Here is a 26,530-nt window from a genome sequence, read left to right as displayed (position 1 = left end):
GATGAGCTTGAGGCCCAGCATTTAAATGCCCAGAAATACTTTATTCATCAACGCAGTACGGATCTAAGGAACCACATGGTTGCTTCCAACAGCTTGAGGAGGGGAAGTGGAGTGGAGTACCAAGCCCTCCCGGGGGCCAGGCATGCCAGCTGCCTTTTGGGCTGGGTGCTGAGCCTCAGACCCTACGCCCAGCAGACCCAAGGCTGTGTTGAAGAGGTTGATGGGAGTGGAGCCATCAGTGATGAGGGTTGATTTCAGGCCCAGGCTCTGAAGCAGTTTTACCTGGAGGAGCAAGAACGTACAGTCAAGGCCCTTACACCTTTCTCTTGTTTCCTTGGCCACTATCCCCCCATTGATCTGACACCAAGCTGCCACTCAAGCCATCTTCACAAAATAGTCAGGGATAATAGGTGAGGACATAAGGGGAGCCTGAAGGGTTTTACCAGGAAGACCTGGCTACACCTGTATTGCCTTCAGCCGCTCACCATTCCATCCTTGGTGGCAGCCATCCCATCCTTTCTGTTCCTAAACACACAGTTTTTTTCTGTGTCTTTGCCCTTGGACCTTTCTCCAGGAAGCTCCTGTCAATTCTACATCCTGTATCTCCTCCTCATAGCGACTCTTCCTAAGCCAACCTGTATCACCCTGCTCAATTTCCTTCAAAGCACTTGCCACAGTCCAGTGTCCCAGCGGGTCATCATCTGCAGGCCCCCTGGGAAGCTAGCATGGTGCCCACCAATCCCTCTGCCCCCAACATCTTTCCAGATATGTCTACCGCCCTAGCTCTGCCTTCTTGGTTTCAAGTGTGGCCCTGAAACACACACTCCCCTGCTCCCACCACCACCACTCACCTGCATCTCTGGCCCAGCCACCGCAAGGTCCCTGATGGTGCTGGGGCCCAGGGCCTCAGTCATCTGTTTGAACTTCTTCACCTCCACCTCAGCCAGCTGCTGGGCCTTGCTCACCTCCAGTTCTAGCTGGGCCCGGGCGTAGACCAGTTCTAGCTCTCGCACTTTCTGTACCCGCTGGAGCTCAGCCTCCTAGAAGAGAGGAAAACATAGCATGCTTTCCATTGTGTGGCCCATGGGAACTGTCCAGCAAGTCACCCTAGCCAGCAAGCCTGAGGGAACAGAGCCCCCAAGGGATGGAATTGCAAGCTAATAGTCAATCAGGTGTGGATCCTGGCCAGGCTACCTTTTAAGCTAGTGACCTATGGGAGTCCTTAGTCTAAGCCTTGGTTTCCCCATCTGTGATATGGAGATAATATTTATCCCCTTAGTGGGATTTCAAAAGTTAAATAGGACCACATGTATAAGATGCATCCAACACTTGGCACGAAGCTGGCCAATGTTTGTATGCATATTACACACAAGATGGATGTCCTAATGCTTGCCTGCTGGGGTGGGGGGGGGGTGCGGAGATTAAGTGAATAGATAGAGGGCAAAGGACTTTATAAACCACAAAGTTGTTATAAAATAGTGCTTTACAGAGATGCCTGGGTGGCTTAGTGGTTAAATGTCTGACTCTTGATTTCGGCTCAGGTCATGATCTCCAGGTTGTGAGATCTAGCCCCGAGTCGGGAGAAGCTGGGAATGGAATCAGTTTAAGATTCTCTCTCCTTCTGCTTCTGCCCCTCCCCTCCACCCTGGCTCCCACTCTCTAAATAAATAAGTAAATTAATTAATTAGGGCTTTATACTCCAATACCTGGCATCCTGCTCATATTCAAGGATTGGCATGATGGTGCCTCTTCCAGACCCCAAGGCTATATCCGCCCACAGGTATCGCCCCCCACTCACCGTCTCAATGGCCAAGGCCTCTGCTTTCAGCTTGGCCTGCAGCACGGAGCCTTCTCCCTCGATGCGTAGGGCCTCTGCACGGGACTCAGCCTCAGCCTTGGCAGTCCCTGTGCTCTCCACAGCAGTGCTGGCGGGGGGGGGGGGGGCAACAGAGTCAGGGGACACCCGGGAGAAACCTGCCCATGCCCTCCCCCAGCCTTGACTTATGTCGCAGCAGATGTCACACGCACCCTGCTCCATCCACCAGCTACTTTTTCAAGCTGGGCCTTGTTTGCCTCTGGTTTTCCACCCACCTCAGAGCCTCCAGCTCCAGGAGTTCCCTGCGAGCTTTTTCAGCTTCAGATTGGTCCAAGATCTTCTGCCTCTCAAGCCGGCCGCGGGCTTCTTGCTCAAGTCTCTGAGCCTCGTGCCTGGATAGGAGAGGGGACCAGGAAGATGCTGGTGAGAGGCCAGATCTCGACCAGGAAATCCAAGGGCAGGGACCACCAATCTGTCAGGGGCCCATAGAAAGCATTCAATATGCAAATGGAAGAACAGTGCCTGATCCCAGGCGCAGGGGAACGCAATGTGACCCGGGGCCCCATGTTCACACAACTGACCTCCCAATCAGGAGGAACAAATGAACAAGGTTGATTTTAGACAGTGACAAGTTCCCTGAAAATGGATGATGAGGCACTGTGGCTGAGCAGAGAGGGCACCACCTCAGTTGGGGAAGAAACAGGCTCTCCAAGGGGGGCAGCTTGGGGCTGAGGCTGGAGGAGCAGCCTGCCTGAAGCATTTGGGGGAAGAGTATTCTGGGCAGAGGGAACGGCCAGTGCAGAAGGTCCTATGGCATGAGCCCAGCTGTGCTGCAGTGGGGCAGAAAGCAGCTAGTGGGATCGGAGCACATGAGCCTGGGGAGAGTCTGGAAGGGGTGGGGAGGGAGGCAGGGGGACCAATCCCTGGGTGCCTGGAAGGCCACAGCAACAAGTTTAGTTTCTAGCACAAGCAAAGGAAGATGCCACAGGAGCAAGAGAGCACCCAGTTGTACTTTGAGTGGGCCATCCATTCTGCTGGCTAAGGGTGACACCAGGCTGACCACAGGGTCCCCCTGACAGTGGGCTGAGGGAAGGACACTGGAAAGCTCTGGCCCACAGTGGGCACTGTCGTGGCAGGGGCCCCCCCACCCAAGACGTCACTCACTTGGCTGCAGCCTCCTGGGAGTTGGTGGTGATCTCAATGGCCAGCTGGACACTGCGCTGTAGGGCATCCCGGGTCCTCTGGTCCACAGGCTCCACTGACTGCACGTCCACACTGCTGACCACTAGTCCATTTTGGGGGAAGATGGCCCGGTCCCGGGGCTGGGGCAGGGCCTTGCTGTCGAGTATCTTGGTTTCTGGAGTCTCAAAGCCAAAGACAGCCATGCGAATGATGCGGGCGGAGTTCTTATGGAAGTCATCGAAGGTGACAGATGCCACAGCCCCCCGCACCCGGGATGCGATGGCTTTGCAGGCGTCACCCACGAAGTCAGGCACTGAGAAAAGCTTGGCTGCCTCTTTGGGGTCCTTCCGGTCACTCAGCTCGAAATGCCTGTGAGCAAAGAGGCCCAGAACAGGGAAACTATTTTCCTCCAGGACACAAGCAACTTTCTCGTGTTTGGAAAGGACTGCGACACAAACCCTCCATTACTGGCCAGGGTCTGTCTCTCTTAACAGTGAGTGAGAATTAGCGCCCAGGTGATGTCCCATTTAATTCTCTTGGTCACCATATGAGGTGGGGATGAGTGTTACCCCCTTCTGCAGAGAAGTAAGAGGCCCAGGAGGTTAAGGGACAGGACTGAAGTAGCAGAAGATGTAGCCAACTGGAAAGATGAATCAGGCAGCATGGATGAGTAGATTTATGCTCTAAGGTACCACGCTGTCGTGCCCCCTAAGATGTCAGCGTCCATCTGCCTCCATCATGGTTCTGGCCACTCAGCCAAGAGGTGGGTGTGGTGGAGCATAGCTTCTGGATGTGACTCCTTTCCCTCAGCTCCAGGTACTGCCATTCCAGCTCTAACTATGTACACGGCCCCGTTCTAATCCTCAACGCACACTTTCAACAGCCCTGTGAGGTTGATGGTTGCCATTCTCATTTTACAGACTGGGAAACTGAGGAAAGCATTGAGTCTGTCGCCCAGATCCACAGCAAGTACACAGCAGGGCCGGGATCCAGACAGGGAGCGTGTGCTGGTGACATCTGCCTGCACACTTCCACTCCTACCGGGTGTGTCCCACTGACATTTTTATAACCTTGCAGTTATGTGGCTGACTGAACACATGGGAAGTTTAGCTGAGGAGTTTCCTCTGACCACGTCCACCAAATCCTGCTCCTGGGGAGTAGGGGAGTCTGCATCTTCCCATCACCCGACTTGGGCATCACCGGGTTTCCTTCTCAGTCATGACACAGAGTCAGGTATCCTGCCCCCACTCAGCCTGGCACCTTGGGAGGCATCGTCTGTCCCCATGATTCCCCTAGGGTTGGGCCTGCAGCAGCACCCCCCCCTCACCAGTTGTAGGCAAGCTGCAGCTGCAGCCTGGCATGGTCTGCTGTTTCGATGGTGATGACATCTGTGAAGAAGTCTGGCCCGAGCAGCAGGCAGAGTGCACGGCGTGCATGGGGACGCTTGGGCCTCCCAGCCGAGAGGGACAACACGGTGAACTGCTCTTCGGGACCCAGTGACACCAGCTCAGGCCCAAAGACCACACTGCAGAGGGAGCCAGGAATCAGATACATAGAGAACCCTTCCCACCTCACCACCCTCCATGGCTGGTCCCTCAATCCCCAGTGGCCCCTACCTCACTCCCCCCTTGTCACCTTTCCATCACCTGTTCCTCCCCACCCCAATTCCCGCCCCCCCCCCCCCCGGCTACTAGGTAGCCCCTCACCGAGCCCTCTTCTCTCTGTAGTCATACACCTGCACGGCTGCGTTGTGAGGGACCCGGTAGCTAACCACACGGGTCTTGTTCCGGACAACGGAGGGCTGAGGGGTCTTGGACATCTCCTTCTCTCCCCTGTCTGCCAGAGGGTCCTGCCCCTTGCTCAGCAGCTCCTCCACCCCAGGGGGCAGCTCTTTCTCCCATAGGACTTCATCCTGGGTCAGCATGTAGGTGCTTCCAATCACAGCACGTACCTTGAGAGAAGAGGACAAGGAGGGACATCAGCTGGGAAAGTAAAAGGGAGAAGGACCCAGCCAACAGTCCTGAAACAGCTGGCCTGGGGGTCAGACAGTGCTGTGGTTGGGCATGGTCCCTGGGATGGGGCTGCATCCACAGGCAGCACCTGTTGGCTCCAGCATGGCTTTAGGCCCCCATCCGCAAAACGGACCTGACACTGGCTGTCTCACATTGAGGAATGAATGACCTCTCCCATATCTAGTGCTGAGAACCTGGCATGTGGTAAGGGTTCAATATTATTTCTTCTGGAATGTTCCTTCTTGGGGTAGCTTGGAGAATATCGTAGGGACAGATGCAGTCAATCCTAGGAAATAGGGAATATCCACCAACATTCCCTAGGATTCTGAGCTCTACTTCTAGGTTGGATTTTGTTTTTTTTTTTTTTTTGGAAAGATTTTATTTTGAAAGAGCTAGAGTGAGCAAGCAAGCATGAATGAGGGGGAGGGGAAGAGGGAGAGGGAGAAGACTCTCTGCTGAGCAGGGAGCCCAATGTGGGGCTCGATCCCAGAACCCTGGGATCATGATCTGAAGGCAGATGCTTCACTGACTGAGCCATCCAGGTGCCCCTCTAGTGTGGAGTCTTAGAGAGAAGTCAGAGATGTTGTCCTAGATCAAACCATGGTCAAGGCTTCAGATGAGGGGGCAAAGAGGAAGGATTCCACCAGGATAAAGGCATGGGGGAAGAGATTGGTTCTTGCTGTTCCCAGGCCACTCCCCAGTCAGACCTTTATGCTGGGGCCAGTCAGAGCCCCCATCCTAAAACCTGGCTCATCTTCTCTCTTGGGGGTTTCTCAAATTTAAAGTTAGCTATTTAGGGATCCCTGGGTGGCGCAGCGGTTTGGCGCCTGCCTTTGGCCCAGGGCACAATCCTGGAGATCCGGGATCGAATCCCAGGTCGGGTTCCCGGTGCATGGAGCCTGCTTCTCCCTCTGCCTGTGTCTCTGCCTCTCTCTCTGTGACTATCATAAATAAATAAAAATTTTAAAAAAATAAAATAAAGTTAGTTATTTAATGGGGCACCTGGGTGGCTCAGTCAGTTAAGTCTCTGACTCTTGATTTCAGCTCAGGTCATGATCTCAGGGTTATGAGATCAAGCCCTGCGTGGGGGCTCTGCGCTGGGCATGGAGTCTGTTTATTTCCCTCTGTCCCTCTCCCCACTCCCTCTCTAAAAAGAAAAAGTTAGTGAGTTAGCTATTTAAGACAAAGGGAAGGCAAATACTCCCCAGAATGTCCTTATACCTAGTAGCCAGCCAGCTCAGATGCCACCATCAAGGCTGTTGAAGTCCCCTCCCCCGTCTCCACCCTGCACCTCTCCCTGTCAGCCCCAAGCAAGCTACCACCATGGCCACACAGCGGTGATGGGGCCTATCCCTTAACCATTACCCTTCCGGTCTTGACATCCTGCACGTAGATGCCCTCATTCTCGTCCAGAGGGATGGCTTGACGCTCTTCCACCACCTCCACCTTGGCAGAGGGCACGTACTCCAGGGGCCCACGGATGAGCCAGTGGTCCCCGGCCTGGTGTGCAACCTTCTCTCCTTCTTCTCCCTCCTCCAGGGGCTGCAAGGCCCTCAGCAGCAGCCCCTGTTGCTCTGACAGCACATATACATCCTGGATGCCTCGTTCCAGTCTCTCTCCAGGCTGGAGGAAAAAGGACTTCTCGCCCTAATGGGGAGTCACAGGGTTAGGAGCAGTTGCCAACCAGGGTTGTCCCTTGGATGGTCCCTCTTCTGGTTCCTGTGGCCACAGGCTTGTTTTAAGAACAGGAGCCCAAGAAGCACCCTCCCCACACTCCCGCTGTGAAGTATCATCTGGATCGTGAGGCTCTCGGCAAATGCCTACATACTTCATCTGGTCGAACCTGCCCTTGATAAATTCTGTAAACCGTCAAGACCTGGACCCTCACAAGTTCAACAGCTAAGCATGAATCTCTTGTTGCTCTTCATTTCTCTCATGCCTTGTTTTCTTGGGATGGTATAGTCTGGGTGTTGGGAGACTGTTGTTGGGTCAAATCTGGCTTTTTTTTAACTATATATTTGAGATATAATCTGTATACCAAAAAAATTTGTCCATTTAAAGTATACAACTCAAAAATAAATAAATAAAAATAAAGTATACAATTCAGCTCAGTAAGTGGAGCGTGCACCTCTTGATCTTGGGGTTGTGAGTTGAGCCCCATGTTGGATGTAGAGAGGATTTAAAAATAAAATCTTAAAAATAAGTAAATGAAGTATATAGTTCAGTTGTTCTGGGACATCCACAGAGCTGTCCATTCATGATGATGATCTAACTCCAAGGCATTTTCATCATCCTGAAAATCTCAACAGCAGCTAATGTCCATCTATCCCTACCTGCTGTAACCACTAATCTGTTTTCTATTGCTATGGATTTACCCATTGGGGACATTTTGTATAAATGGAATCATACAATATATGGTCTTTTGTGTGGCCTCTTGCTTAGCATGATATTTGTTTATCCATGTTGTAGGTGTTAGTACATGCTGATCATTAGTACACAAGCATCAGTACACATTCTTTATATAATTGAAGGATATTCCACTGTGTGGATATGCCATACAATTTGTTATCCATTCATCCACTGACAGACATTTGGGCTGTTTCTGGAAGCAAATTGTTACAGGAACACAGAGGCACTCGTTCATTTACAAGCTGTCTATGCTCTTGCTCCAACGGCACAGTTGAGTGGTTGCAACAGAAGCCATTACCACTCACAAAGCCCAAAATATCTGCGATCTGGCCCTTCACAGAAAAGTGTGCCAATCCCTGGCAGGCCAGCATATAGTTGAGAGAAGGGTAAGGTAGGGAGTGGGGAGAAGCATAAACCAAGCGATTTGTTTTATGCAGGATGATGACAAAGTTTCCAGGACGGCAGGTACCGATGGGGCTGGGGAGGTGCTCCCAGAAGAGACCGTGTGTGAACTGAGGTTGGGGGCCACCAGGAAGACTGATGGGACAGTGTCTCAAAAGACAAGAGCTAGGGGATCCCTGGGTGGCTTAGCGGTTTAGCGCCTGCCATCAGCCCAGGGCGTGATCCTGGAGACCCGGGATCAAGTCCCGCATTGGGCTCCTTACATGGAGCCTGCTTCTCCCTCTGCCTGTGTCTCTGCCTCTCTCTCTCTCTCATAAATAAATAAAAAATCTTTAAAATAAAGACAAGAGCTAGGTGTGCAAAGGCACAGAGGGAGCCATAATAAGCTCAATGCTTCTAGAATGTGTATCTGGGGTGGGAGGAGGGAAGGGAGTGGTCTAAGGGCCTGCTGCCACTCAGGGGCATTCACCCTCCCAGGAGAGCTGGAGGCATTTACCTTGACCACACGCTTTTGCCCGAGCTGGTTCTTGCCATCTGGTCCGACAGGGTCGAGAATCACACAGTAGTTGTGAGAGCCCAAGGTGGTGATGGGCACGATCCCCAGCACCTCCTCGTAGACATCTGGCACATGGGCCTCTGTGTCCTGCACAGTCACCAGCCACTCCTCCCCGGTGCGGCGGGTCACTCCTCTCAAGTCTCGGAAGTTCTGCCTCGCCCGCAGGTGCAGGGCCGTCTGGAGGGCAACATGGCAAGGTGCTGGGCCACTTGAGGAAATCGACCTCTAGTTTCCTCTGGGGATCTGGGTGGCCACTCTGCTGGCCACTGAGTGCTTTCAGGCCTGAATGCCAGTCTCCACCAACACAGGAGGACCTTTAACCCTCTCAGAGGGCCCAGGATATTCCTCAGGTATCCAACCTCTGCATTTTTCTTTGAGTGGACTCAAATATTGCCTCTCTTCTACTGTCATGTCCTCTGCCACTAGTTTCTGCCACTAGGAGTGATCCCTAAGGGATCCAGGGTCCCTTAACCCCCCCAGAGCACAGACCTTTTCTGTGAGGATCACAGCTTCCACCAAATCCAGAACTTCCTCAAACACTGCCGGGAGATATGCACCCACGGAGCGGACCAGCCATTCTTCTCCTGGGCCAAGGGTGGAGAGGTGAGGGTCAAAGTTCACCCAGCCTGCTCCCCAGTGGCTGCCCCTTCCCGCAGCCTAAACAACAGGGCACCCCCAAGGCTCTGCAAGCTAGGAGAGGTCACTGTGCTCAGGCTCAAGGGCCTGAGGGTAGGCCATGTGTTAATTTTTACTGAGGCCAGAGAAAAAAAACCCTAACCAGGACAGTAAGAAAAGTCATCTAAGTGCTCAAGCTGCTACCACACCTTCTCTGAGCTCCAAAGACCAACTTTTCCCTTCTCCTGAAGTGGGCAGAACTGCCTCTAGGAAGTTGTAGATTTTGTCTGGCTTATCAGAGAAGCAAGAGTGCCTGGGTACTGGCCTTGCCCTTGCTCATCATAAATCCTCACATCTGCGCCTCAGTTAGGTCATCTGGAGAGTGAGAACCGTAGCACCTCTAGGTTGAGGACGAAGTAAGTTCCCATCTGTAAAGCATTTTGAGCCATACCTGGCACAGAGGGAGTACTGCATTTGTTAAGACATTAACATATCACATTTGTCCAGTACGATTGCTAACTATATGCGAACATCTGCTTTGTTGATCTAGAAACAGATATTACTGCTGTCCCTGGCTCATGGTAAAAGGAGTGGGGTGTGGAGGTGGAAGGAGGAAAAAGCCCTGTCAATACATTCATGACAACAGGGTCAGGTAGAGGCTGCATGAGGCTGGAGTGGGATGAGAAGCAGTGGGCAGCCTCCAAAAGCTTATGATACCAGGGAAGCACTTCCTCACAGGCTGCATGCAAGTGGCCGTCCCCAACCCTGCAGGCAAGGTACAGCCTGCTCAGCCCCATCAGCACCCCTTCTCAACCCCACCTGTCACCCTCTCCTTGCCATCCCGGTCGCAGCACTCCTTGCGGGCCCTCAGCCGCAGGGCCTGGTTCTGCCTTATGACTGTGGCCTGAATGATTTCCAGGACCTCCACCTCCTTCTGGGGGATATACGTGCCTGGGGAGGGAAAAGATGGCAGAGGTTAAAGACCAGAGCCTTAAGGGAAGGGCAGGGAGTCTCTGACCCTGACTCCAGCCAATGGAAGGAACTTACCGGGTCCTTCAAATAGCCACTCATCTCCTGCCACCACCTTCTCTCCATTCTTATCCTCAAAATCCAGCAACGCTTTAAGGTGGAGGGCAGTGTTGGGAAGGACCACCTGCAGTGGGGTAATGTCCTAACAGGGGAAGAAGGGAAGTCATGGGACATTCAGTACTGTGACCCAAGAGTCAAACCCAATATCTTGGAGGTCGGAGTCCACAGCATCAGTCTTTATATGTTCCCAGATAAGTCTCCACATGGAATGTACAAGGCAGAGGTTAAGTCCCAAAGCCATCTGATCTGAAGAACTAAGACAGTTGACAGGGCAAGTGGACTCCACTGCCAGTGAGCCAAGGACACACATTCCTCTGTAGGAAGTGCTTGGAAATGGTCTGACCTAGAAGTCTAGGCAGGAAACTGGGCAACCCCTCAAGGCCTCATGTGCACCAGGGCCCTCTACGAAATGTAAAGAAGTGGGAGGTGTGAACAACCTTAACAGGCATGCTTTGGACACAGGGTTTTGTTTTCAAGGTTGTTTCATGGTCACAAGACAGCTGCTGTACTACAGCCATTACATTTCCCTTCATCAGGGAGGGGAACCTAGCAACAAGTATCCAAACCATTTAGGAATTCATAGAAATGTTTCCACGAGTAGGATTTCACTTGGTCTTTGACCTGAGGGAGCAGGAAAGCAAGCAAAGAGAGGCTCATAGAGGCTAAGAGACCTGCCCAAGGTCACACAACTAGTAAGGAACAGGAATCAGGACCTGAACCACAGTCTTTTAAGAAGCCTACCTGCCACTCCTTACTCCGATCAGAGTAGCAGGGGTGGGGGTGGTCAGATAACACCACTCTCCCCACTCCCACACGCAAGGTTGGAGGGAGACAGAGTTGGAGGTTCACTGTGCCAGCAAAGCCCTCCCTTGTGTACCTTCAGTGTACACAGCACCCAGTGGGTTGTGGTGGGGGCAGGCTAGCCCCAGCTTCATGGATTGCAAGTTCCAGCAGGTGATAAGACAGATACAGCCCCTTCTCTTCAAGCAGACCATGGACAGTGTCAAGGGAACCAGGTTGCAAAAGTTCAAAGAAGAGCTTGTTTCTGATGCAAAGGTGTGGGAGGAGGAAATGGTGAGCATTCTGGAAGGAGCACGGAGGCCAGTGGGTTTTACACCTCCCACATCTACTCTATCATCACCTCCTACCTGCTCCAGCGAACGCTATAACTGCCTTTATTTATTGCTGCCATTCCCCTCACCTAAGCTACCATCTCTCACCTGAACAATGGAAAGATCTTCCTAATTGGTCTCCACCTGCCACTGCAGGCTTCCAGCTTGGGTGACTGGGTACCCAGTAGTATCATCATGTAAAATTGGGGATATAGGAGAATAGATTTGAGGGCAGAACAGAAAGTAGCAGGTTTGGATGTCCAGTAGGAGGTTAAGCATCTGACTTTGGCTCAGGTCATAATCTCAGAGTCCTTGGATGTGGAGTGCAGCATCAGGCTCCCTCCCTGCTCAGTAGGGAGCCTGCTTCTCCCTCTCCCTTTGCCCCTCCCTCCCAATTCATGTACATTCTTTCTCAAATAAAATCTAAAAAAAAAAATTAAAAAACCCCAACCCAGGGCAGCCTGGGTGGCTCAGCGGTTTAGCGCCGCCTTCAGCCCAGGGCATGATCCTGGAGACCCGGGATCGAGTCCCGCGTCGGGCTCCCTGCATAGAGCCTGCTTCTCCCTCTGCCTGTGTCTCTGCCTCTCTCTCTCTCTCTGTTTCTCATGAATAAATAAATAAAGTCTAAAAAAAACCCCAAAAACCAAAAAACCCAACCCAGGGACAATCTGATAGCTCTTATGCAAATGGTTATAGTTCACATATAAATATATAATACATATTTTTATATTTCTTTTATATATATACATATATATTTTTTTACACATACTCTGCTAACGCATAAACACATATGGAAACACAGACCTTGAATGGATGACAGTAGATACTATCTGGAGAATGGAGACCAGAGATTGGTGGTGGAAGTCAGAACCTTACAGCCTTCTGAATTCATTTTTTTTTTATTTAAATTTTGTTAATCTACAATGCAATATTGGTTTCTGGAATAGAATTCAGTGATTCATCCCTTATATATCAAATGTATTCTTTAGAATGAAAAGCTCACACAAGTAAGCCTTTAAGGGCAGAAAAGGATGGAAGAGGCAAAGCATGTTTATTGGTCAAGAGAAAGGCATCAGTAGTGGAGAAGTTAAAGACAGAGGAAGGAGAAGCTCTAAGAAGTGGGGGAGCAAGGTCTTAAGAGATAGAATGGGGGACACCTGGGTGGCTCAGTGGTTGAGCGAATGCCTTTGGCTTGGGGCGTGATCCCAGCCTAGGGATTGAATCCTGCATCAGGGTCTCTGAAGGGAGCCTGCTTCTCCCTCTGGGTCTCTGCCTTTCTGTGTCTCTCATGAATAAATAAAAACTTAAAAGAGAGAGAGAGAGAAAAAGAATGATATAAACTTAACTAAGGAGGTGAAAGACCTATACTCTGAAAACTATAAAATACTGGTGAAAGAAACTGAAGATGACAAACAAATGGAAAGATATTCCACGCTCATGGATTGAAAGAAATATTGTTAAAATGTTTATGCTACCCAAAGCAATCTACAGATTTAATGCAATCCCTATCAAGATACCAACAGCATATTTCACAGAACTAGAACAATCCAAAAATTTTATGGAACTACAAAGAACCCTGAATAGCCCAGTCTTGAAAAAGTAAAACAAAGCTGGAGGTGTCACCATTCCAGATTTCAACTTATGCTACAAGAGCTGTGGTGATCAAAACAGTATGGGACTGGCACAAAAACAAAACATATAGATCAATGGCCAGAATAGAGAGCCCAGAAATATAGCCACAATTTTATGGCCAATTAATCTTCAACAAAGGAGGCAAGAATATGCAATGGGAAAAAGTCTCTTCAACAAATGGTATTGGGAAAACTAGACAGTTACATGCAAAAGATGAAACTGGACTACTTTCTTACACCAGGCACAAAAATTAATTTAAAATGGATTAAGGATCTAAATGTGAGACCTGAAACCATAACAACCCTACAAGAGAGCACAGGCAATGATGTCTCTGACATTGGCTGTAGCAACATTTTTCTAGATAGGTCTTCTGAAGCAAGAGAAAAAACAACAAAAAAAAAAAAGCACAAATAATCTATTGAGACGATATCAAAATAAAAAGCTTCTGCATAGCAAAGGAAACAACAAAACTAAAAGACAACCTACTGAATGGGAGAAGATATTTGCAAATAACATATCCGACATTCAAAATATATGAAGAATTTATACACAACTCAACACCGAAAAGTAATTTCATTAAAAATGGGCAGAAGACATTTCTCCAAAGACACCTAGATGGCCAACAGACACATGAAAAGATGCTCAACATGACTCATCATCAGGGAAACACAAATCAAAACCACAATGAGATATCACTTCACATCTGTCAGAACGGCTAAAAGAAAAAACACAAGAAACAATAAATGTTGGCGAAGATGTGGAGAAAAAGGAACTCTCGTGCACTGTTGGTGGAAACAGAAACTGGTGCTGCCACTCTGGAAAACAGTATGGAAGGTCCTCAAAAAATAAAAAATAGAACTCCTTTACCATCCAATAATCACACTCCTGGATATTTACCCAAAGAATAGGAGCACACTCATTTGAAAGGATATGTGCACTCCAATGTTTATCGGAGCATAAATATTACTAGCCAGTAAATTAAACTAGCTAGTAAATTATTTACTAGCCAGATTATGGAGGCAGCTCAAGTGTCCATCAATAAAGGAATGGATAAAGAAGATAAAAAAAAAAAAGATGTGATACATATATACAATGGAATATTACTCAGCCATAAAAAGAATGAAATCTTGCCATTTACAAAAAAAAAAAAAAAGAGAAAGAAATCTTGCCATTTGCAATGATGTGGATGGATCTAGAGAAGATAATGCTAAGCAAAATAAGTCAGAGAAAGATAAATAACCTAGGATTTCACTCATATGTGGAATTTAAGAAACAAATTAATAAAGGGGGCGGGGAGATAAAGCAAGAAACAGACTCTTAACTATAGAGAACTGATAATTACCAGAGAGGGAACGGTAGTGGGGTGGGGGAAATAGGTGAGGGGTTAAGAGTGAATTTACTGTGATGAACACTGAGTCTGGCATGGAATTGTTGAATCACTATATAATGTACTATTGTCTGTTAATTACATTGGGATTAAAATAAAAGAGAGGGAGATACAGAATGATGAGCTGGGTTCCCGGGCCCACCTGACAGAGGCTCCAGCAGGTAGAGAGGAGAAAAAAGTAGATCTAAAGTAAGGGAAGGGGACACAGACCAGATCCTGCCAGATGGCGTTGACTTCTAAGCACATGATGAATTTTTTCAAGAGTGAGAAAATAGGAAATAGGAGGAGAGTGCTGTGATAAGTATTTAGAGGCATGCAGAGAGAAGTGGAGAGAAAGCTGGCTAGGAAGGAAGAGAACCACTGAAAGTGGGGGGAGCGGGGCTTGGGTTGGGATGAACTGCTGAACCCATCAACTACATGTCTGCTGCCCATTGTCTTGGTGGATCCATGTCCATACCTAGGAGACACCCCCCCACCGAGTGTGAGGACAGGAGAGGGGAGGGTCCCACCAAGCCAGGACTGGGTTCTGCCACAGGTTCTTGCACACAAGTGTTAAAATGACAAGCTTGGGACACCTGGGTGGCTCAGCAGTTGGGCATCTGCCCTCGGCTCTGCGTGATCCCAGAATCCCGGGACTGAGTCCCACATCGGGCTCCCTGCATGGAGCCTGTTTCTCCCTCTGCCTGTCTCTGTGTTTCTCATAAACAAATAAATCTTAAAAAAAATAAAATGACACGCTCCAGTTGGAGTAGGAAAGAGATCAGGAAGCAAATCTAAGGGACAGAAGAGAGAATGAAAAGCCCTGAAAGGGGCAGCCCAGGTGGATCAACGGTTTAGCGCCACCTTCAGTCCAGGGCATGATCCCGGAGTCCTGGAATCGAGTCCCACATCGGGCTCCCTGCATGGAGACTGCTTCTCCCTCTGCCTGTGTCTCTGTCTCTCTCTCTCTCATGAATAAATAAATAAAATCTTTAAAGGAAAAAAAAAAAAAAAAAAAGACAAGACAGGCCATGATGACCCAGGAGGCCTAGGAAAGGGAGGCTGATGGTGAAGGGTTGAATTCCCAAGGTGGGCAGGTGGGAGAATAAGCAAGCCCAGAGTGGAAATGGCCCCCAAGAAGGGGCTGAAGCAGAACGGGAGAGGCAAGGATCCAAGTCGGGCAAGAAGGCCAAGTCATCGACAGGGTCATCACAAGGACATCTGTGAGGCTCCCTGGAATCTACAGGGGAGGAGGAAGGAGGAATGCTTGAGCCACGCACCACTGCAGTGAAGACCAGGAAAGAAGCCATATGGGCAGAGAGGGGCAGAGTGGGGGTGGTGGGCAGAAAGGGAGGGTCTTCATGGCACTGGGCTCTGAGGAGGGAGAGGTCCTGCCCTCCTGGCCCCGATGATGAGAGGTGTGAAAGAATGAGTGGCAGGGGGCTGGGGCTCCTAGGGAGCTTTAGGCACTGGTGCCTGATGACTCCCCCACACTCCCATACACACTGCTCCCCACCCGGAGGGGAACTGAACAGACCTGAGGTAGAACCTGGGCATGGAGGATTTTTAGCTTTCGACAGTTTTAGACATACACAGAAGTTGCTAGAATAGTACAAAGAATTCCCGGAGGCTCCTCACTCAGATTCTTCAAGGGTTAACATTCTAATTACCCATCAGCCCTCCCTATCTCTCTTGCACATACTCCTCTCCCAAAGTGGCCACCGCTAAGTGGGCAAGAAGGTCTCAAAGCTCCCTGGCTCATGCTGTGAGGCTTCCGGGATCACAGTTGAGTAGAGGAAGCCAGAGTAAACCAGGATACAATGGCCAGGAGGTGAAAGCAGGACCGTTAAGGACATAAAGGCAGATGCCCACTTGCATGGGCCCAGGGCCTGAGGGTGACACAGACAAGGGCTCAACCAGAAGCGCAGGCCTGAGATGTGGTTCTGTGGCATAGTCACATCGGGTCCACTATTATCGTCACCGGCCACCAGTGTCGCACTGTTTGAGTGAATGAAATGCTCACTCTCGGCAAAGTCATTTAGCACCAGACTGGTCAGGACCTTCTAGCAGGCTCTGGAGACTGGGAGGCCAGGTTGGGAGAATGGGCTGACAGCTCTCAAACGGGGGCAAGTCTGTCATGGGCATGTGAGGAGGAAGGGGAGGATGGTTAGAGATGAGTGGAGGAAGCAAGAATTTCGTCCTTGGTGAGAACCACCAAATGCCACCCCCGCCTCTGCCCCCTCTAGTCTGATTCTCTGTGGGAGGTAGAGAGCCCTAGGACAAGGGGGCAGTACAGGTTGGAGGTTACGGAGGAAGCAAGCTAGGTACCTTCTCCAGCACCTCCCCCGGGTACAGAGGGAAGGGGTCCTGGGTCAGCCGGATCTCTAGGTCAGCATGGCGTAGCCGTACTTGCCCTGTAACATCGAACAGCACTGAGCCCTGAGGATCCCGGGACACAGGGTTGGCCACTGTGCAGTAGTGGCGTGGAGGAACAGTCACCATGCGCATGGGGGCAAACAGGACCCTGTTGGGGGTGAGAGACAGTGTGAGAACCCCAGGGGATCCCTGTCCCCACTCCTGGAGGGGACAGTGAATGGGATAGAAAGCTCCCCATCACTCAACCCCGGGCTAATCCTGCCTGGTAACAGGATGGAGATGGACAATCGTGCCAGCCAGACCAAGGGGCACCCCATGGCCCAGTCCCGACACCAACCTCTCATTGTCCTGCCGGATGTAAGTCTTTGGCCCGACCTCCACACGGGACACATTGCTGTTCTGGTCCAACACGTGGATATAGTGGTATGGGGGAATGCGTATGATGGACTCTTCAGTTGCCATGGTGACTTCTGAGGCCAGACCAGCAGAGTGACAGACAGGTAGGGAGCAGATACAGCAACATGAGTACAGGGGGCCTAGCAATCAGCTGGATTAGAAACACCAAATTATTCTAGTCCTTTCCTCCCCAGCTCTCTCTGGTCAGTTGCCACTCTTGGTTTCCTGCTGCTGTGGGCAGGGGTGGTGGGTGGAAAGGGAATAAGTGAGTACATATCCCAGCACCCCCCACCCCCCAACCTACCTGCTTCTAAATCCTGGGTGGTTCCACTCCATGCTTGGCCTGTTCAGGAAGGTGGCGCCTCTTCCCTAAACTCCATCCCTGCCCCCAGCATGCCTTGGACCTTGGACAACACAGCCCTTGGCATCACACAAAGGGAATCAAGTTTGCTAGGGGACCCAAAGCCTTGTCCTCTGAGACTTTGGTCAGACATTTTCGAAGCCACAACCAGAAAGGAGTGACACCTCATCTACCCCACCATTCTTCCAACTTCAGACTGGAGTGAAAAAAGGGGAAGTGAGGAGGGAGTGGCTTGCCACAGGAAAAATAGGCAGAAACCACATAAATTACAGAGCCAAGGCAAGGCCCAAGAGTTTTACTTGATCTACACAATATGTAAAATCTCAATTTTTAGTTTGGCAATCACAAACTCCTGATTGCTACTTCTCTTGAAGGATTAGGGGCCACGCCCTATGTTCCCACCTAGCAAAATTGGGTAGAGCCAAGTCACAGCAGCTCCCTTTGGATGGGACACAAGCTTTCCTATTTACCACACTTCCCACCTATAGTCCCTGTCATCTTGTACCTGGGCTGTACTATGTCACCTGCCTGGCTCCTGCTTAACACCCTCTCAGCATCATCCAACAGAATTTTCTAAACCTGTGCTCTTTGCACTGGTCACACGCAGCTACTGAATACTAGAGCGGCACTAGAGTAACTTTAGAATATTAAGTTTTATTTAAGGTGGCCAAATATGGCTGCTTGATCCCAGATTACACAGTGTGGCTCGAAATGGTTGAGTCCCAAATAGGGACTACGAATCATTCAGGGCCACACAGCAAATAAATGGTACTACTGGGATGGGAATCCTTTCTGGTGGCAGCACGGGACAGTGGTTAGGGGCACCGATTCAGCTAGAATGCCCAGGCTTACAGTTCTGATTTCCTGCCTTGTACTGTTTCCTTCATGTCTTACCTCATTTTGAAAGGTTACAGTTTTGACCTCTTTTCCTGGTACACTTTTGACATCAAAGGAATGTTCCTGGCTATCTTGCAACTTTGTATGGGATTTGACCTTGATACTTTTCTGTGGCTCCCTTTTATGTGGAGTTAATTTCCCTTAACTTGTAGGAGTGGCTTTTCTAGCACCAGAGCTCCCTCTTCTGTTGTTTTTGGGTAGCATTTGAAAATACAGGGGCTGGCTTTCCAGGATGGGTTCTCCTCCGCACTCTTATCTGGACCTTCTGGTTCCTTCTGCTCTACTCTTCAGTCCTGCCCAGCTGTCTTCCAAAGTTGCTCCCTGCTGAAGCCCCTGAAGAGCCTCCAGGAGCTGGGACTGCCTAGATCCCTTACTGGATGAGTCTCCTGGTTGCCTTCCCTGTACCTGTTTCCCAGGCCTGTAAACTGGGAGTAGATAGGGCATCTAACAGAGTTATGAGGGCTGAGGTCATCGTAAAGTAGTTGGAACAGCCCGGCTCTTTGGAACCACTATGTGGCTCACTGCTGAGGCAGAAAGAGCCTGAGGCCCAACTCTTTAATCAGCTAGGGGATGTGGCCTAGTACCAGAGGGGCCTTAACCCCCTCCTTGTTGACTGGTCAGAAGGATGGCAAGTCTTAGATCACCCCAGCTGTGGGGCTAGAAGAATAGCAAAGAAGGGGCATCTGATGGCCAAGTAAAGCCTTTTCCAGCTGCTCCTTTGCCAAGTTCTCTGCAGGGTGGAAGCCTAGCCAGGAAGCCAGATGGGGGAGAAGAAGGGCAAGGGCTATAAACGGAGGTACGGACAGGGCTCCATGAGGCCCCCCAGGGAAGATTTGAACTCTAGAAGGCCATGCAGGGCTGGGAAGCAGGCCCCAGGAACAGCTTCCAATGACTCTTTTTTGGACAATCCCCTACTCCCTATGGCTGAGGCCTCTCTACCATCTGTCACCCCAGCTGGGCCCAGTCAGGGGGGTTGAGAGCCTCGCCCATCTCAGTGAGTCAGCTGAGAATTATTCTGATAGCTGATCTGGCTGGGCTTCTGCCTTGTTCCAAAGCCAAGCCCTTGTTTCAGTCCCAGGCCCATCTTAACCCCCTACCACCCACCCACCATGCCCTACAGCTGTGCCTCCCACCTAGATCACCTGCTATTCACCCAAGAATGGACTCTGTTCTTTTCTGTCATCTCTAGAAGGGAGCCTCAATGTAAGGCCTCTCCAGGCAATCAGAGAACCCACTTGACTCAGGCAACATGTTTGTGACAAGTCCCAGATTTAGACTTTGTGGTTTACCAGATGACATGTACAGTTAGAACATTTTCTTTCCAATATATCGGGGCCCTCAAAGAACAATGGTTAAGGATTATGTTGATCTTTGGAAGTTACTGCTCAGCCCTTGGGGTTTGGCCCCAATATTCCAAATCCACCCATCTCTCCCCTCCAGTACCAGCTTCCTAGTCTGCTCTCTGGCTACATGCCCACCTTTGCCTAATCACACTGCCCTCAAGGGTCATGGGGCTCTTGCAGGAGCCAGTCAACTTTTGCCCAAAACCTCAGACACTGCATCACACCCACAAAGAAAGGAAGAAAGTCACAGGTGGAAGGGCAGAGAATAACAACCTAAAGGCAGAAGCTGGGTTCCTCCTCTAGTTAAGAGGCACTCTGGTCCAGCGTCTTGGCTCAGAAGTAAACTTACATTATAGCAAAGCTTAATGAGATTCTTTGGTCACTCTTGGTCAGAGATCTTCAATCAACCCTGAGGACCTGCCGCAGTGACTCAAATAGCAGATACCTATGTGACCAGCCTTACTACCGTGTCCTGGTCTGCAGTGAGCAGTGTTCACATCACCGGCAGCTTATTTGTGAGGGAGCTTCTTGGGCTGCACTCAAGAGCTGCTGAATCGGCTGGCATTTTAACTAGAGCCCTAGTGATTTGGGCGCATGTGAAAGTACCAGCAACACTGGCCTCAAGCAGCCACTCTCAGCCCTAGCTGCACTTGAGAATCACCTGAGGTCTTTGAAAAGCATTGATCTCTGGGGATTCTGACATCAGTGGCCTGAGATAGGGCACAAGCATTGCCTTTTTTCACCCCCTCCCAGCAGGGTCTACACTCAGCGTGGAGCCCAACACAGGGTTTAAACTCCCCACCCTGAGATGAAGAGTTCAGTGTAGGGGACCTTGGGTGGCCCAATCAGTTAAGTAGCCGACTCCTGACTTAGGCTTAGGTCATGATCTCAGAGTCGTGAGACGGTACCCTGCATTGGGCTCAAAGCTCAGTGCAGTCTGCTTGGGACTGCCTCTCCCTCTGCCCCTCCACTTGCACATGTGCTCTCTCTTGCTCTAAATAAAATATCTTTAAAAAAATAGAAAAAAAGGTTGAGGCTACACAGACTGAGCCATCCGGGCATCCTGACCATTACTATATTTAAAAGCTTCCCCACTAAATCTAATATACAGCAAGGACTGAACTCTGTCATTATCTTGGGCCACTTGCTAACTCTGAGCCAGAGTGTCCTAGACTGAGAAGTGGAAAGAAAAGGGACTATTTCCTGGGCTTGAAGAGATTAGTGGCCACAGGGTATCTCTAGTGCACAGGCTCAAAGTAGGGGGCTGGGAGGAAGGAGGGAGATTTAAAGACAAGCTCAGATTACAGACTGCTCCTCAAGGGCAGGGCATTTGGCATTTGGTTATTCACCTCCAGCCCAATCCACTGCCAGGCCCAGGGACCCCCTAGCCAATGCAAGTCCCTTGCCCCATGCAGCCTGAAGTCGGAGGGGAGGCTGGTGGCCCAGCCTGCCACCGTCACCTCTATCAAACTCAGGTTTAGGAAAATGCACGATGCCTAGCATAAACAAGGGCTCATTATTGCAGCTTCCCTGATTTTAAACATTCTAGACTTTGGGGAAGGCAAGAAGCCTTCACTATGCACAGATGTTTATACGCTGGTTTAGTTTAGGGAAATTATTTTCTGCTTTAGGGGACTAGCGTGGAAATTTTTCAGAACTTGTCTCATACTGACCACGACTGTGTAAGAGCAAAGTTTTAGGAACTTTCCTTCCTAGGGAAGACTTATCTGAGCTCCAGTCCAACTACTTTGTGGGAGGAGCAGCTTGGTGGCCTCACTGGAGCCACAACACATCTGCCAGCTCAGAATGCTTCTTGTCCTATCTTCATCCTACCTCCCGGACGCTAATTAATGCTCATCACTGAAGGCAATGATTGCCTAGTTGAGAAGTGACCCAGGAACCAGGCTTCACAATTCCTGATCCAGATCAGTGTTTTCTAAGCTTACTCCACCATAAGACCCAGCTGAGAGCATTGCTCATGTTCATGCTGATTCCCAGGCCTCACCCAGACCAGCTGAGTTTCCAGGAGGCTCCAGAACATGTATCTTTGGCAAGAGCCCCCAAATAACAGCTCCCACTTATTAAGGAATTAACCTGTGCTAGGTGTTGTATGCCTTCTAACTCATTCATCTAATCCTCACAGGAACCTAGAAGTTAAGGAACTTTGCACAACGATCAAAGGACAGGGTCAGAATCCTGTCTCTTACCCTACCTACAGAGCTCCCAAACCAGGAAGTAGCCTGGCTTCTCAGCACAAAACAGGGACCTAAGACCAGGGAGGGAGTTGGGGGGGGGGGGGGCGGGGAGAGGCCGCAGGTAGCCTCCAACAAACAAGGAGGCCCAAGTTCTTGGAGCCCTGGGGGGGAGGGGGGGGGGAGTCAAGGGGCATCCACTCAAGGTGGCTCCTTTACCAGCTCCTGCCTCTGGAGAGCTGCCTCGCCCAGAAAGCTTCATCCCAGGTCAGGCCTGTGTGCCAAGGGCGGAAACAGGCAGGAGTTCCCAGGGAGCACACAGGCTGGCACCCCATGTAACAGAAGGCTTCCCCCTCACAATCCAGGGTCCCCCCAGGGCAAGGAGCAGACAACACAGGGACATCTGTCTCAACCCACTGTCTCCCACCCCTCCAGACTTCACTCAAGAAGAGCCAACCCTAAGATGTCCACAATCACAGACTGGCAAGCCCAAAGGAATTTTGGGTTCCTTCGTTTCTCCCAAAGAGAAAAAGAGCCTTGCTCAACAACCAACCCCCACACCTTCTAGAAGTCCAGCCTACCTCAAATCGCTTTCCTAACCACTTCTCACATGGTCCCACATTGGCATAGCCTTTAGAGAGGCAATAGGAAAGCTTCATTTGGCAGAGATGAAGGATCCCAGGGACAGGGGTAGGGAGAAATCACGTTCTAAAAGCTCAGGAGAGGGATCCCTGGGTGGCTCAGCAGTTTAGCGCCTGCCTTTGGCCCAGGGCGTGGTCCTGGAGTCTGGGGATCGAGTCCCACGTCGGGCTCCCTGCATGGAGCCTGCTTCTCCCTGTCTCTGCCTCTCACTCTGTGTCTCTCATGAACAAATAAAAAAAAACTTGAAAAAATAAATAAAAGCTCTAGAGTACAGGCCAGAGCCCAGGCCAGCCCCGAGGGGGGGCAGACAGCAGGGACCCAGGAGGGAGTATAAATGGACCCACTTTCCTCTGCCCTTACTTCTGATGTGGGAGCCCCCAAAGTCGAGGGGCCTGAGATTTTGGGGGGTAGGGAGTGTTGGCAAGGTAACAAGTTGACCTTTACTTTCAAAATACAGAAAAAAGAAAAAAAAAATCCAACAAGGAACGTAAGCCTCCACCCACCTTCTCCCTCCTCAGGGTCAGAGAGGTCTTACCTGCCCCGGCAGAAGCAAGCGGCCCTAGAAGGCAGGACCAGGCTCAGAGAGCCTGGAGGGACACAAGGCCCCACCACTGGTTTAGGGGTATTTAGGACCAGTACGAAGTATACCCGGAAGAGTGCTGCCACAGATCCCTCAGATGGGGAAACTCCCTGGCCCAGCCCCAGGGTTCACTTCCTGACAGAGGAGGGCAAGCTTGGGGGTGGGGCTTGGCCATTTAAAGAGACCTTGCAGCTGGTTTTTTTCCTATGGGTGGCTCCTCTGGCAGCTGAAGGCACTGCAGCCCTTTCAGCCCTCAGGAAGGTCCCGCCTCAGAGCCAGCTGGCAGCACTGGAACGAGAATTGGGGGCAGGTGCTGAGCTCATCTCTGTCCCATGTGGCTTTAATTTTCATTTCCCCACCTGAGTGACTAGGATCCTGATCCGGCTGCTCCACAACTGGGTTCCTGCTGCAGCCCACCCTCTAGGAGAAAATAACTTTGTGGTTTTTTTTATTCTAGATTCCAAAAATTCAGCCCAGGTCTCCAAATAAATGTTCAACAGAAAGCATAAATATACACACATGTCCTCTTTCTGGCAAGGTGCGGCATTGGGAGCTTGGGAGCTCTCTCCTCTTGCCCAGTTCCCAGTGCCCAGAGTTAGGGAAGGAGAGCCCAGAAGGTATAAGCTCTGCACGCTAAAGGCTGCAAAACACTCAATATTTCCGTTGCCGGGGGAAGAGTGTGCTCCCTGAGGACCGGAGCGGGGGGCTGGTGGGGCTGGGGTCCTCTGAGTCCAGGCTGAAGAGATCCCTGCCAGTACGAAGGATCTGCTCCTCCAGCTTTTTGTGTCGCTTCATGTCTGAGAGGACCTTGTCCAGGCGGGCCTCCCGTTTCTGGCTCCGGGCGGAACTTCCTGGAGAAGAGGAAGGTAAGAAATGTGGACGGGAGTGAGGTGCTGTGCTCCAGACCTGCCTACATATTACTCATTGCTTAGAGAGCTCATTAAACAGAGATTTTCAGGTCTCTGTCACAGAGGTTGTAGGGTTTGAGGTTGGGCCTCAGATGGGGTAAGCAGTAAAGGGCTGACTTACAAGAAGGAGCCAGTAATGTGAAAACCAAGGTAAAGATATCCAGGCAGGGGAAGAGCAAGTGGAAAGGCCCCAGAGCAGGAACAGGGAGGTTTATTCAAAGGGTATAGAGAGCTGGGGTATGGCAGGGAGAAGGAAAGTTGTGGCCCAAGAAAGGACTCTGAGGCCATGATGAAAGTTTGGATATCTTAGGTCAAACGGAAATAAATTATCTTTGGAAACTTTGGCGGCCCAAAAAAAGTCAGGGGGAGTTGTGGTGTTTGGATTCCCTCTTGATATGCTCTTTCCCCCAACAATGGAATCCTTTGGAGAATTTTAAACCAAGTAGTGACATGATTTATATTTTGAAAGGATCATTTTGGTTGCTGAGGATGGAAGCAGGGAGGCCAGTTACGAGCCATGGCAAATATCCAGGGAAAAGAAATGATGGCTTGGGGGTGCCTGGGTGGCTTAGTCGGTTGGGCTTCTGACTCTTAATTTCAGCTCTGGTTGTGATCTCAGGGTTGTGAGATCCATCCCTCAGGATGGGTTCTGGGCTGGGAGTGGAGTCTGCTTAAGATTCTCTCTCCCTCTGTCTCCCCTGCCCGCCCTCCCCATGAATGTCGTCTCTAAAAGAAAATAAAGAGAAAGAGAAATGATGGCTTGGATGAGGGTGTGGTGCTGAGGGTGGAGAGTAGCAGATGAGCTTGGAAATGTGGAGGCAGGGCTAAACAGGACTTGCTGCTGGTTTAAATGCTGGGGTGAGAGAAAGAGAAATCAAGAATGGCTCCAACAGTAAATTCCAGGAAGGCACTTGGAGTGTGAAATCAGGTCAGATTAGGAGATATACACAGTGGTATAAGGATAAGGATGGAGAAGACTTGAACTTCTAGGGAGATGGAGATAAAAGGAATGGGAAGCATGATAGAACCATCTGTCAGTCTCATGAAGAAGGGTATCTATCCAAGATAGATATCCAAGAAGACAGGGTATCTATCCAAGCTGGTAATGATGGCACCGCTTGGTGAATGCTCTCTCCAGCAGCTACAAGTTGTGTATAGCAATCAAGGCACCAAACACAGGCCTCTCCTCAGGAGTCGCCTTTCAGGTTGGTGGGAGTAGAGGTCCTTTACCTCCCCCCTACTCTCCCCCTTTGTACCTGGGGTGCGTCTCCGGTCAATCAGGGAGTCCTTTGGGGTCATTGGCTCATCGTCAAAGTCAAATTCTGTAGGCATGTGCGGTCTGGGACAGGTGGACAGAGTGAAAAGTGAGGGTGGTCTCCCCAAACACCCCGGCCTGAGGGTCTCCCCCCACACCCCTTGCAACCCTCTACTTTCCATGCTCCAAGGTCCCACCTCCCCTCCCAATTTTCTCTTGGCACCAAGAGAGCAAGCCCCAGCAACAAAGTGTTGTGCCCTCACTTTTCCTCTTCCTCTTCTTTGGCTTCAGGCTCCTCATCCGATCTCTCCTCTTCACTCTGGGCCTCAGGAGTGGGTGGCCGGCGGGGCAGGATCTCAGCCTGAAGCTCCAGGGTACCGTGGGCAGCCAGAAGTTCATAGAGCCGCTGGATTTCGGAGGGGGGAGGCATCCAGGCCTGCCCATCTGCGGGCAGCTCCATCTCCTCATCGCTGCAGGGTACGCACCAGTCTTCGGATTCTCCCTTGGCATGCTCTTTCCCTTCGGTGCTGGGGGCTTCTCCCTGCACCTCCTCGACCCCGGGCCCCTCAAGCTCGGTCTCCTGCTGGCCTCCTTCCCCCTCTTCCTCGGCTTTATTGGCCAAAGCAGAGGAGCCTCCGGTATCCTCCACCGCCAGAGCTTGGAGGCCAGAGGTCACCTCCCCTTCTTCAGACAGGGGCGCCGCCGTGGTGGCCGAAATGTCTCCATGACCACGAACAAGGGACATAGGCTACTAGGGGAGGGGCCCTGCGATGGTAGGAGATGCAGGAATACTAAACCAGGGGGGGTCTCCCGCCCCCCTCCCCCGAGGGATTGGGCTCCCCAGGAGTTCACGAAATGTCTCCAACTGGGCTCCAACAGCGGTCCCAGCGACGAGACCGCCGGTTCCCAGGAGGGGGCGCTGAGTCCCCTCCAAGGACCCCGCCCCACGGATCCAGATCCAGTACTCCGAGATTCCTAGGGACCAGCGGAAACCACTTTCTGGGCCGGTGAGGGGGTGGAGACGCTCTTCTCGCCTTCACACCGCTCCTCTCTACACCGGGACCCGGCGCCCTCTCCCCACACCTCGCAGTTCAGCCACCTCAGCCGCCGTACGCACCTGGAGCCAGGACCCGCCTCTCGGGCTGCGCAGGGTCACGGTACGCAGGCGCACAGAGATGGCGCGGAAGGCTCCGCTTTAGCCAAAGCTACTTAGAAAAGGAAAGCAAGGGGAGGATTGCACATGCGCAGGTAGGCTCGGGCACAATTGGCTTCGACCCACAGTAAAGATGGCCACCGGGACGACGCATGCGCATACACCCAGCAGGCTCTGCCCGAAAGGGGGCAGTACCGTGGTCCCCGGCGGCGGACAGACGTAAGGACCAACTGAGG

At 51.0% G+C, this 26,530-nt stretch overlaps 2 protein-coding genes across 5 annotated transcripts; both read right to left on the bottom strand.

The window, feature by feature from the left end:
• Positions 1 to 20: 20 nt before the first annotated feature.
• MVP (major vault protein) lies at positions 21 to 23,829 on the bottom strand. 2 transcript variants are annotated; one of them, XM_026011146.2, is made up of 15 exons: positions 22,934 to 23,829; positions 16,905 to 17,037; positions 16,520 to 16,715; positions 10,040 to 10,163; positions 9,812 to 9,943; positions 8,867 to 8,961; positions 8,318 to 8,554; positions 6,376 to 6,657; positions 4,705 to 4,949; positions 4,326 to 4,523; positions 2,981 to 3,367; positions 2,092 to 2,208; positions 1,799 to 1,925; positions 852 to 1,040; positions 21 to 282 (listed from the first exon to the last, which is right to left on the bottom strand). In XM_026011146.2, exons 2-15 carry the CDS (start codon positions 17,027 to 17,029, stop codon positions 64 to 66), a joined length of 2,673 nt encoding a protein of 890 aa, XP_025866931.1. In that variant the 5' UTR covers positions 17,030 to 17,037; positions 22,934 to 23,829; the 3' UTR covers positions 21 to 63. The 2 variants fall into 2 exon arrangements, with proteins under 2 accessions (XP_025866931.1, XP_072609609.1); XM_072753508.1 differs by lacking the exon at positions 22,934 to 23,829 and adding an exon at positions 17,268 to 21,135.
• Positions 23,410 to 26,530, bottom strand: PAGR1 (PAXIP1 associated glutamate rich protein 1). 3 transcript variants are annotated; one of them, XM_072753510.1, is made up of 4 exons: positions 26,259 to 26,350; positions 25,405 to 25,906; positions 25,143 to 25,225; positions 23,410 to 23,829 (listed from the first exon to the last, which is right to left on the bottom strand). In XM_072753510.1, the coding sequence occupies exons 2-4, from the start codon at positions 25,884 to 25,886 to the stop codon at positions 23,630 to 23,632; spliced, it is 765 nt and encodes a 254-aa protein (XP_072609611.1). In that variant the 5' UTR covers positions 25,887 to 25,906; positions 26,259 to 26,350; the 3' UTR covers positions 23,410 to 23,629. The 3 variants fall into 3 exon arrangements, with proteins under 3 accessions (XP_072609611.1, XP_025866933.1, XP_072609612.1); XM_026011148.2 differs by having other exon boundaries at positions 25,405 to 26,530; XM_072753511.1 differs by lacking the exon at positions 25,143 to 25,225 and having other exon boundaries at positions 25,405 to 26,376.

The sequence above is a fragment of the Vulpes vulpes genome, chromosome 3 (genome assembly GCF_048418805.1).
Source record: "Vulpes vulpes isolate BD-2025 chromosome 3, VulVul3, whole genome shotgun sequence".
Lineage (NCBI taxonomy): Eukaryota > Metazoa > Chordata > Mammalia > Carnivora > Canidae > Vulpes > Vulpes vulpes.
Note: the sequence above shows the minus strand (reverse complement) of the source record. Positions and strands in the feature narration are given on the sequence as shown.

What these genes read in the sequence shown, in the direction of transcription:
- PAGR1 (XM_026011148.2), bottom strand. Translation starts at nt 25,886, where the DNA reads ATGTCCCTTGTTCGTGGTCATGGAGACATTTCGGCCACCACGGCGGCG. An exon ending in AAAGAAGAGGAAGAGGAAAA is followed by an intron (nt 25,226 to 25,404) that starts GTGAGGGCACAA and finishes CACCTGTCCCAG; the next exon opens with ACCGCACATGCCTACAGAAT. An exon ending in TGACCGGAGACGCACCCCAG is followed by an intron (nt 23,830 to 25,142) that starts GTACAAAGGGGG and finishes CCTCTTCTCCAG; the next exon opens with GAAGTTCCGCCCGGAGCCAG.
- MVP (XM_026011146.2), bottom strand. Translation starts at nt 17,029, where the DNA reads ATGGCAACTGAAGAGTCCATCATACGCATTCCCCCATACCACTATATC. An exon ending in ATCCGGCAGGACAATGAGAG is followed by an intron (nt 16,716 to 16,904) that starts GTTGGTGTCGGG and finishes CACCCCCAACAG; the next exon opens with GGTCCTGTTTGCCCCCATGC. An exon ending in GTGGCTATTTGAAGGACCCG is followed by an intron (nt 9,944 to 10,039) that starts GTAAGTTCCTTC and finishes TTCCCTCCCCAG; the next exon opens with GCACGTATATCCCCCAGAAG.